Consider the following 10,960-nt stretch of genomic DNA (forward strand, 5'->3'; position numbering starts at 1 on the left):
CTTTTAAGGTGGAAGTAAAAAGATGGGCTCAGGCCACACTACAGGTCCTGCCTTCATGGCTGCAGTCTCCCTGCTACGGTATGGCCCTGAGGTGGGACAGCAGGGAGAGAAATAACCTTACACTCGCACCTCGCTGGTTTAGCGCCCGCTGGAGCCGGTGGGCGGAGGCGCAGGGGCTCTTACCTGTCCAGTCGCAGCCCAGCACCTCCAGGCGCATTCCTATTCCCGCTGGGGACCACCTCTCGGGGTGCACTCGGACGTACTGGGCAGGAACAGGGTCAAACCTCCGGACTTCAGGGATATCATAGTGCATGTTACCTTCAAAAAGCTACAGAGAAAGAGAGAGAAAAAAGGCAAGTGATGTGTGCATCTCATATGTTCTCCACAAGACGTGATAACTTGGGCCTAGCAGGACACAGCCGCAGTTTGAAACAGTTTAGCTATGCGACTCTGGGTCACCGAGTCCAGCTGAGGAGAAGTCCTCCTCAGTTTCAAAAGGACCAGACAGGCTGTTTCTAAGAAACCTGCACAATCTCCCTTGGCTTCTGCTGTATATCCAGGGCTCAGATTCTGATCCAAGCCATGCAGGGAAGCCTGGGGAACATCCACAAACTTCATATATAAATAAGATCACATTTGTCCTTTGGCACATAAAGAAGCTACTGCATGTTCTAGGATAGTGTAAATGCTCAGTTTTCCTCACAGTCCAAGTACTGCTGCTTTTCAGCTTACATGCACGAACTTAAGTCTGTGGAGAATAAACAACAGGCTATAGACAGCATCAGGCCTTCTAAGATTCATTTGTAGGATAAGGAAAAATTAAAACCTACCCAGATTTTCAGAAGCGGATGAGTTTGCGTAAAAAGAGAACAGGCAGTAGCAGAGAATTCATTTATACTCAAGCCCTCTGCCACTCCCATACCGCTAAGCAGAAAGATTATGGGGAACTCCAACAATATAGGAAAAACACGGGGAATTTCAGGGTCACACCAGTATAGCAAAAGGGACTCCAGATATAGCAAATTTCCCAAAGAGAAATTGTGATTCATCTTCCTGCAAACCACAACAGCGACACCTTTCCCCCTAAAATACGTAATTAGTTTGAGTCAAACATAACTGAACACACCATCTTGTGGGCTCTGACCTGCAGGAGCTCGGAGGAGCAGAAGGTGATGTTCATATCCCCAGGCCTGGTCCACAGTAAGAAATGAAGGGAAATTCCCATCCCCAGGGCAAGGTGAAACCTACACCCTCTAGTACAGCTTAAGAGCAGAACCAGGGGACACAACTTGGGATTTCATGGTGACAACCCAAATTCCCAAGGTCTCTGTGGGGAGAGACAGGCAATTTCCCAAGACCCCATCAGGCAGACTGAAGATGGCCAGAAACATATCTCGTTTTGCAGCTGCTCCAGGCAGTGCCTACCTTGGCTTGCATTGTTTTGGGGTCCTGGATGAAGTCCCAGTCCTTTCCATTCATGCTGTAGGCCACCTTAAACTTCTTCACAAAGGAGCGGGACTCGGTGGTGGTCACGCTGTCCCCTCCGCGAGCCCCCTGGATAATGACGCCTTTGATATTCTTCGGGACCCCAAGATCCACCTGTAGCCACTCCTCCCCAGGCTGGGCTTGGGGGACGCGGGGAAACCAGCCCGAGCGGCTGCTCACCCGGCGGGGCAAGCTCGGAAACCAGCCCGAGCGGCTGCTCACCAGGCGGGCCATGCTGGGAGACCAGTCGTAGCCTCTGATGGAAGACGCCGAGATCTGCGAGTCAGGGATGAGGCCAGAAAGCATTCCCAGCAAGCTGGAGCAGGGCGAATCTGCAGGGAAGGAAAGGGCATGAACACCTGGGGTGGTTGAAGGGAGCGCTAGTGGTCTTCCCTGCAGGTTTAAGCTCTGGGCACTCAACCAGCACCAGCACTGCATGCTTCCCCCTTGCCTCCGGGGCCTGGGTGCCTGTCCCACCAAGTGCATCACTTGGGATGGGTGCTTCCATGCTGCTCACAGTGTCACCGTTCCCACCCCAAGCAGCCATGACAGCTGGGGTGGACAGCACCCCGGGACAGGCTGCCGGAGGAACAGAGAGAAGGCCTGAGGCTGAGGGGAGGAGGGGACCCTCACCGGTGATGCGGCAGCCATACAATTCCAGCCTCAGGGCAATGCCGTTGTGCCAGCTCTGGGGACGGATGCGCACAAAGCGGGTGAGCACCGGGCTATGGATCTTGTTGAGAACCACCTCCGTTGCGTCCTCGTTGGCCTGAAATGTCTGCAAGAGAGGTGGGACACAAATATGGTTACATCCTCTCCAGGCAGAAACAAATAACCAGATCAGCAGTCAAAATAATCTCAGCAGGGAAAACCGAAGAGAGGCTTTCTGGGCAGGGCCAGGCTCCGGCCAGGGCAAGCACCCAGGGGCACGCAGAGCGATCTGAGCCGCTGGCAGGACAGCATGGTGGATGGACTTGCCCATAGGGCAGGAGACCCAGGAGCTTGCTGCCCTGCTGCCTCTCATGGCACGCCGAGGCACGTCAGACTATCAGGCCACAGCTGCTTCGGGCTCGCCCCCAAACCTAGAGCCGCTCCAACGTAGAAGGCTGGATGTCCTTGAATGCAGCGTGAGATTTTGCCTCCCCTCTGTGGGTAAACGGGCTGACATCCTGGCATGTCCTTGCACCGAGCTCCCGTGGGAAACTTCATGTGCAAGCAGCGGCACAAGCAGGGAGGATGCTGCCTCTGCCTGGGGCCGTCCCAGCCAGCGCCTTGCTCCTGCCTCTCCGGCACACGCGCAGCCCGCCGCACAGAGACAGCTTTTCGGGAGAGTTTATGATCTGACATGATATGAAGAGGCTGCTGCCTTACCAGATGGCCGTAATCAATAACTACCAGATGGATGTTAGATCCACCCCTCCAGCCCATTATTTTAATAGGATGGACCAGGACTGGATACTTGTGTTTCTGTTTCAGGCTGCAGAGCTATAGCAGGGAAAAAAAGGAGGAAAAGAGGAAATACATAACCTGAGGGCAATTTTCAACCCTTTCTCTGCCCCCAGCATAAAGCACTAAAGCTCAGAGACTGAGGCTGCCGGTGTTGCCCACTTTCCCTCCAAGCCAGTAGGCTCACAGGACAGCACTAGAGCATCCTCTGATCTCGGCCAGGAGCCGCATCCGCACTGAGATGTTGGCTGGGCTCTTCTGCAGGCTCCTACCCTGCATATGCCATGCTCAGCACAGGAGCTCCCGCTAAGCTTATCTCAGAGCGAAGCAGGAGAGTGTAATCTCTGGCACCAATCTCCTTCTGTCGGAGGCGAGAGTCAAGCAATTCAACTGCAGATCCCTGTGATCCAGGGCAGAAAAAGGGGTGAAGCTGTATCCTGGCCTCTCTCCTTGAGCAGCGTTTTAAGAAGCATTTTATAAGCCTCCCACCGCGCTAGGCCTGCAGACAGCACGTTACTGCTCTCCTCCCAGGATCCAGCACACCAGGGAGTGCAGAGGGTGTTCGCAGAGGGACGGCGGCTGTTTGCAGCACCACAACCAGCTCTGGGCTGCCCCTGCGCGTCACCATCCGTCCCGGGACAGCGGCACTCCTGCTGGGGCAGGGAGCAGCCACCCCACGGAGGGCCTTGTTTGCAAATCTGGCTGGTAATTGGGATTTGGGGTTGATGTGAACTTGAGCAGAAATGCTAATCTGGAGAATATACATCATGCTGCTACCGTTTAGCAACACAGCATGGTTTATATGTTTTTAATATCCTATTTTATCCGGTCTGACCCCACTTCCCATCCTTTTCCTTGCTCAGCAGACACCAAATACCCTTTTTTCCAGCAGGAGGGCTATAAGAAGAGTGGTTACTGTGAAACACACTCCAGGCATGCGTGTGTGTGTGTCTTGTAAACCTGTGGGAACACACACACACAGAGGCTGAAAGGATAGATTTCCACACCACAGCAAAGCCTCCAGCTTTATGTCAACACAGAAGCTGACACACAACACCTTACCTCTGAACCTAACACCGGAGGACAGGAAATGTTTATCTGAGCCGGTGCAACTATTTTAGCACGAGGAGCAGCACATCAGGTCAGCCCAAAGGTCCCTCAGTCCCAGGGGCTGGCTCCTGATGGGGGCCCCAGCAGACGCCTGGGGGCAGCAAGCCCAGGGGAGTCTTCTCCTGGCAACCTCTCTTCACTTCCCACCATCAGCAGCTTGAAGACTCCATGAGCCAAAGGTTGCATATGGACCAGCATGTTTAACAGTCACTGATGAGGTTTGCTGCTCTTTTTGGTTTAACATATTTCCAGTTTTGTTCTTTTTTAGCTCACTTCACACATACGAGCATCAGGGGCCAGAATCCAAATTTACACCAGCATAATTTGTTGCTGACTTCTGCAAAGTCAAGCTTGACAGAAAGCAGAAACAGGACTGAGCCCAAAAACTTTATCACTACCACATGCATTGCTGAAAGCATCTCTTACATGACCTTAGTCCCAACCACCTGCTTCCAAAGAGAGTAACCTCAATTCTGCTTTAGATTTGGGGCCAAATAATTTCCTCAGACTAGATCATATTCAACAAGCTACATAACTCTGAACTGGGGCCTTGACACTGCAGACTGCCAGTTTACAAGGGCGGAAACAGCACCTGACTTCCAGCTCTAGTATCAGTCGCATGGGCAGGATCTGCCCCAGTAGCACCTTGTTTCTGAAAAGTCCCAGCTGATCGTAGCAAGTCATTGCTTCGCACCCCGTTCAGCGTAACAGAAAGGGGCCATCTTCAGAGGGTAGGTGCTTAGTGCTGTTGTAGAAGCGGGGTCCTCCCACATGCCTGGCCTTTCGGCCTCCTTCCCAAGTGGAAGGGCATCGTGAGGCCCACAGGTCCCGACGTTGCTGACCAGGGTCTGGCCCTGAGCGTACGGTTTCTCTGCACTGAAAATGCCAACCCCAGAGCCCGAGCGCACCGTGGAGAGAGTCCCGTTGACTTGAACAGGCTCTACATCCTGCCTCAAATTAGCACACACGGCATGGAAAGAACTAGCAGGGAAATGTGTGAAATTGGGAGTGCCAAGAAAGCAAAGATTTCTTCCCCCTTACCAAAATAGAACACTGCTATTCCTCCCATCCTATCTGCTTCCCATCCCACTCAGCACATATTTTGAGCCAAGTCTTCGAATGGTGTAAATCAACATACCGCCATCGAAGTATAAGAAGTCACAGTAATTTACACCAGCAGAAAAAAAAAATCTGGCTGCGATCTAGGGAGATAGATAGATACACACTCAGCAGAGAGCACACGTGCGCACGCGCATGCACACGCACACGCGCTGAAGGGTGACGGAGCCAGAAGACAAACGGGAAAACCATTAACAAATTAAAAGCACCTTCCAAGAAGCAGCCAAGGGAACTCATTTTCACTGCTGCATCAAAAAGCTGCCCATCCACTCCTCATATACTTCATGTTGACTTCCGTTTTAGTCCAGTCGGCAGGTCTACATGTAAAATTAAATTGATAATCAATCAGAGCTGACCTGCTTAATTAATTTGCTGCAGAAAGCAAGTGGTGGGAGAGGAAGATTGGGCAAGTTTTCCATGTGCACACACAAGCAGGCTCCACACCAATACTTACAAGTTGTGTTTCTGATGCCTTGGAACCTCTGCGGGGTGATGGAGGGGATTTCTGAAGCTACGTTAGCTCCAGTGGTTATGGGAATTGTGCCAACGGCAGTTTGGAGTGAAGGGAGTGAAGGACAGGGAAACAAAAAGTGCCGTGAAGTCGAAGAGGCAGCAAGTCAGGGAGGGGGCAACCCCCAGGGAGGTAACTTCTCTCCCGCTTTATTTATTGTGCTGCTTTGCCACTATGCAATTTCTTGGGGAGCTAAAGAAAGCGGCTGGGGGAGGCAGAGGAGAAGGCCATGGATGGCAGCAGCCCTGCCTTTGTCCGTATGTATGTGTCTCTCTGGACCCACTAGATTTACTGCAGGATTATGTTACTCCTGTGGAGACAGAGCCCTGGAACAGAGCATGCTAACAGGATTAGGGCTTCAGGATTTAGACAGAGAAGCATGAAGGAGAAAAGTAGGGGAGATTATTTTCCTTGTCAGATAGGGAAGGCACAAAATGGGCCATGTTTGATGGTGGGAGGATTCTGGCTTGAGTGGAAGGTAGATAGTTCTGGATTTATTAAATCCAGGAACAAGGAGGTAAAAGAAAAATGATACTTGGCAACACTCAACGAAGCACAGCCGTCTGGGCAAGGCGCAGCGTGCCGGGCTGCGTTTGCCAGCACCGTGTCTTTGAGAGGCTCCACTCGGATCCAGGAGTCATGAGGGACACAAGGAGTGGCAGTCTGTTAGCCTGCAAAGGAGATATCAGGCCCAGAAGTACAAAGCTGCAGCCTTACTAGGAAAGCCAGGGCTGTAATTCTCCCCTGGTACTGCACCAAGGGTGAATGTGTGGGGCTGCCTTTCCCAAAGCCTGACATCTTTGTCCTCCCTGCTAAAGCAGCAGAAGCAGGCTGGGACCTGGGGATGCTTCTGGGCAAACGCTCTGCATCATGACATCTCTGTGCAGAAGCACTTGTGGCCTCCTGGCTGATCACACAAGCTTTTCCTGAGTTTTCCAGATAAAGAAGCCACAGGATTGAAAGCTATTCTCTCTCTTCCCAGGTGAATGAACACAGGAGACCTCACTAAGAACTGAAAGGACAAAGAGTCTCCAAAGAGTCATCCTCAATATTCCCTGTCAGTACCAAACACCTCTGACGTTCCCAGCTCCATGCACAGCTGAGACATTCGGCTCTTTGCAGAAATTCAGCCTGCCTTCTTGTATCCACCTGAAATACTACCCAATACTACTACAACAAGCTCAAAGCTATCAAAATTAGTAGGAAATGGAAAACGCACATCAGCTGGATCTGGATCTTGCTGCCATTTCTCATCCATTGACTGCTACAGGTTCTCAAAGCAAATGTTTCAGTTGCATCCTCCCATTTTACACACAGAAAAATGGAGGCAGCGAGAACACCCATCACAGTCACAACCCACCCCAAATCCTGAAACCCCTCCCCCAGTCTCTCGCCACACTAGGTGATCCCCGTGAACTGATCTCCGCGGTTACTAAGACAGAGCTCCTCGGACCACACGGGAGCTGGAACCTGAGACCCTACAAAGAAGGAAGTGGATCAGAATGGATGAGCCCTTTGTTTTCTGATAAAATCCTCATAGTTGAATTTGTCCAGAGAAAATGGCCAAAAACAAAAGGTCAAATCCTGCCAGGTGCTCTTTTCCTTCCTTGGGTTCAAGAACGAGTTGTTGTTTTCTAAAGACATTTGCAAACCACTAGATAAAATCTCGGTGCGCACCAGGCTCAGTGCCTGGAAGATAACCTCTGGGGCCATCGACCCCAGGTGACACAAAGCGGTGTGCCTCAGGGAGGGCAAGAGCCAGAGCAGCCTTTCTGGGCCAGGGGTTGTTTGGCCCTGTCCCATGGGGATGTGCTGGTGGGTAGTACGGGGTGAGCGTGGCGGCCGCGCTCCTCCCAATCTCCTCTCTCGGGGGACACGCAGGAAGACAGCTCTGCACCTTCGGACAGGTCGCTGGGTTAGCCTCTCCCCCTGGTCCCACGTCCCAGGCAAGGACAGAGCATCACCCCCGGGACAGGGTTTTGCCTGGGGTGTGCGGGGCTGGGCTTTGTGGGGAGCAGGCTGCCAGGCAGGGATGGGGCGGAAAGGGGAAGGTGTGAGCGTGGGGCTCCTCTCCTGCCGGCTGCAGGCCTGACGCTGCTTTCCCACTGCCTCCCCTCCCCAGAAACGCAGCAGCGCTCGGCACGGAAGCAGCCCAGCCAGCCCTGTCTGCTGCGAGCACGTATTAATCTTCTTTTCCTCTGCTTCATCCTGCCTTTCCCGTTTCCCTTGCTGCGAGTGCCAGCGGCTGGGGACTCAAAGGGCAGGCATCGCGTTTCGCAGGGAAACACCCTGGCCCCACTACCCTCCGAAACACTGGAGGGAGAAGTGGGGGGCGGAAGAGAAGAGGTCAGAGCTCCCCACCCTCCACAGAGAGCATCATCTCCTCCCCACCCCTCCTGCACTCGCTGTTTTTCTCTTGCTTTAGTTCCCTGATTAAGATGCAAATGTTAGCTGACCCGCCTATAACATGGCAGAGCTTTGCTTTTGGCCCACACAGACAGCAGAAATTCAGAGCAGTGTTTGATACACCCCATATGCCTATGTATATATATGTATGTGTATATATATATACCTATATATCTGCATGTATATAGAGGAATAGAGAGTCCCTGTCTGTCCACCTCCTCCCCTCCCTCCCCACTCCTCATGGCACCAAATCAAGCTGCGGCAGACTTGACAAATCTATTTGGCATGGTTCACTCCACCGTTGCAGCCCGAACCGTGCGGAGCGCTGCACTGACGCAGGGAGGAATCTGCACCTTGAATACAGACAGCTGGGAGCTCGCCTAATGCAGGAACAGCGAGGATTCACACGGCGGGGAACGCGGGGCCAGAGCCCCCAGGCCTTGCCCTGGCCCCGCTGTGGCTTGGCAGCTAGCGGACAGTCGTTCGGTGGGGAGGGAAAGCAGTCACCCAGATGCAAGGGGTAGGCAAGTCACCAAAAAGCAATTACTTATCCTACAGCCTTGGGAGGTGTCTGCTAAATTGAGGCCAGAAAATGAGAAAGAAGCAAGACTGGAATAAAGGAGTAAAAAAGGAGAGGTTTGATTTTTCCTCTTTTTTATGAGACAGAAAACAGAGCAGAAAAAAGATGACGGGACTCACGGGCCAAATCCTGAAGTGGTGGCAATTCACATGGCTATGGGACTGCTTTGGGTTGACAACAGCCAGGCTTTAGGGTCTTGCTGGGGCGATGCAAATTGGCCCACCAGTACTGAAACCAGCCGCGCTGCCCTGCTCCACCCTGGCCAAGGATCCAGCATCCAGCACCCGGGACTGCAAGGACGAGATACCTACTCTCCCTTGTGACTAAAACCACCTTCCAGGCCAGATTCCTGCCCCATTTAGGCTCCAAAAGGTAAATTTATTGCCAGTGGTTACTTGAAACACTGAACTGTGTATTTAGCTCATCTCTCTGCCCGGCGCGTTGCCAATTCTGCCTTGCAAAAATGGTCCCAGCGAGACCTCAAACTCGCCCGTTTCCACGGGCTGCCCGAGGTGAGGAGAAATGGCCCTGGTTCACAGAAAGCTCTGCAGCGGCCAGTGGGTCCTGGGAGAGCACAGAGCCTCCACACCAGCACACAGCCACCACGTCAGGGTTATGTATGAGCTCTGCCATGGCCTGTGGCCCCAGAGCCAGCCCGCCCAAAGTCTGGGGAAGGCTGGCTCCTGACTCTCCTACGGAGTGCTGGGCTGCCCTGTGCCTCCATTTCCCCACGTCTAAAACAGGACTAACACCACCCCACTGGCATGCAAGGAGCTTAAATACTCCAAATATTGGAGGTATGAGACCCTGCTAGTGGCCTCCGCACAGAGTGACCTCATTCTGGGAAGCAGAGTAAATTTGAACCATGAGACACACTCTTGCGGAAGGGGAAATCACACGGCCCGGAAGGGAAGGAAATGTCTGGATGAATCCTGGACAAGGCAGGCTACTGCATTTCATGCCAGCAGTGCTTGTGCCAGCAAAGGGAGGGGACAGCTAATTTAACAGAAGTGCTGAGCAAGCAGAAATTGCTGGGATGTGCATGCAGGGGGAGTTGTGTAGGACCCCAGCCATGAGGTTCACTCAAACAGATTATGGCACATCAATGGGGAGGACATGAGCCATAGCAGCAGTGTGGGTGGGCACCACAGAAGAGCAGAGAAGGGCTTTCCTGAGATGCCCTTAACGAGGGGATAACCACACAACCAAGGCAAGTGACAGAGCAGGACTAGCCCGGCACAACGGCTGCCTTAACCCCTGTCCCCATACGCCAAAGCCCCCATGTGGACCACCTCAAGCTTGCCTTGCCTGGCCACACAGCAGCACCCGCAAGGCTTGGAAGGGCTGAACACCCACATTTACCCTCCCTCCCCTTTGCTCCCATCTCCGTGTGCCTCCCAGAAACACACTGAGAGCGTGCAGCAGCTCCCAGGTTTCAATGCATCCTTGGTGACTGCGCCTGCTAGTGCAGATCCCACAGCTCTGGCAGCCTCAATTGCTCCTCATTATTTATAGTTCATTTTGTTCTCTGGGATGGTGCGATCCTCTCTTAGGATTCGTGCCCTTTCATTTCCGGGCCTCAATAACTCCTGAACTACAGTTTCATGTGGTTTTGTGATTGTTAACCCAGCATGCAGACGGGGCTATGGCCATAAAAGCTCAATGAATCTTGTATGGCAAAACACAGGCTGTGAAAGCATTTTCTCCTTCATTTGCAGTCAAATAACATACTCTCGCCACCACGAAAGATGCAACAGCAGCCAGGTTTTCCAAGGAATAGTGTTTCCTCATTGCCGCACAGAGGAGAAAGGACTATTTCTGCTCAGAGCACCATCAGTCTTTTAGTCCTCATCAGAAAAAGGGTCCCTCACAGGTTAAACCTGCCGGACCTGTAAAATCTCTCTGTTCCATTCCTTCCCGTTGGCTGCAAGACTCACCAAGGTGCATGCAAAAGAGACAAAAAGGCCTTTACCTTGTGGTTTTTCCCGTGTCGGTACATCATCCAGTCCTCCCCATTGGTGCTGACCTCCAGCTTGTAGGTACGGACATAGTAGCCATTCTGAGTTTCTCTGGAGATGGCACCCTGTGTGGCAATGGCTGTGAGCACAGTCAGGAAGTGGAGATCCACCTTTCCAGGGGAAAAAGGGACAAGAGAGAGTATAGTGACCATCTGAGAGCCCAGGTTGGCTAGTTAGTTCCTCCCTCTGCCTCTGAAACATGACAAGGTGCAAATTCAGTCTGCCTCGCTCTATCTGTGGGCATGCATTTCAACAGGCACAACTCCCCCGGGCCGACTTCAGCAG

The 10,960-nt window shown here is 52.6% G+C and overlaps 1 protein-coding gene across 1 annotated transcript in view; it reads right to left on the reverse strand.

Moving 5' to 3' along the window:
* NRP2 (neuropilin 2) overlaps positions 1-10,960 on the reverse strand; it is a gene marked incomplete at both ends in the record, with an annotated part of 43,152 nt that overhangs the window by 6,368 nt on the left and 25,824 nt on the right. Inside the window, 4 exons of the mRNA XM_010291882.1 lie at positions 184-328; positions 1,426-1,817; positions 2,119-2,263; positions 10,630-10,785. Coding sequence (XP_010290184.1) covers positions 184-328; positions 1,426-1,817; positions 2,119-2,263; positions 10,630-10,785 — 838 coding nt within the window. The remainder of the gene's footprint in view (positions 1-183; positions 329-1,425; positions 1,818-2,118; positions 2,264-10,629; positions 10,786-10,960) is intronic.

The sequence above is a fragment of the Phaethon lepturus genome, unplaced genomic scaffold (genome assembly GCF_000687285.1).
Source record: "Phaethon lepturus isolate BGI_N335 unplaced genomic scaffold, ASM68728v1 scaffold29017, whole genome shotgun sequence".
Classification (NCBI taxonomy): domain Eukaryota; kingdom Metazoa; phylum Chordata; class Aves; order Phaethontiformes; family Phaethontidae; genus Phaethon; species Phaethon lepturus.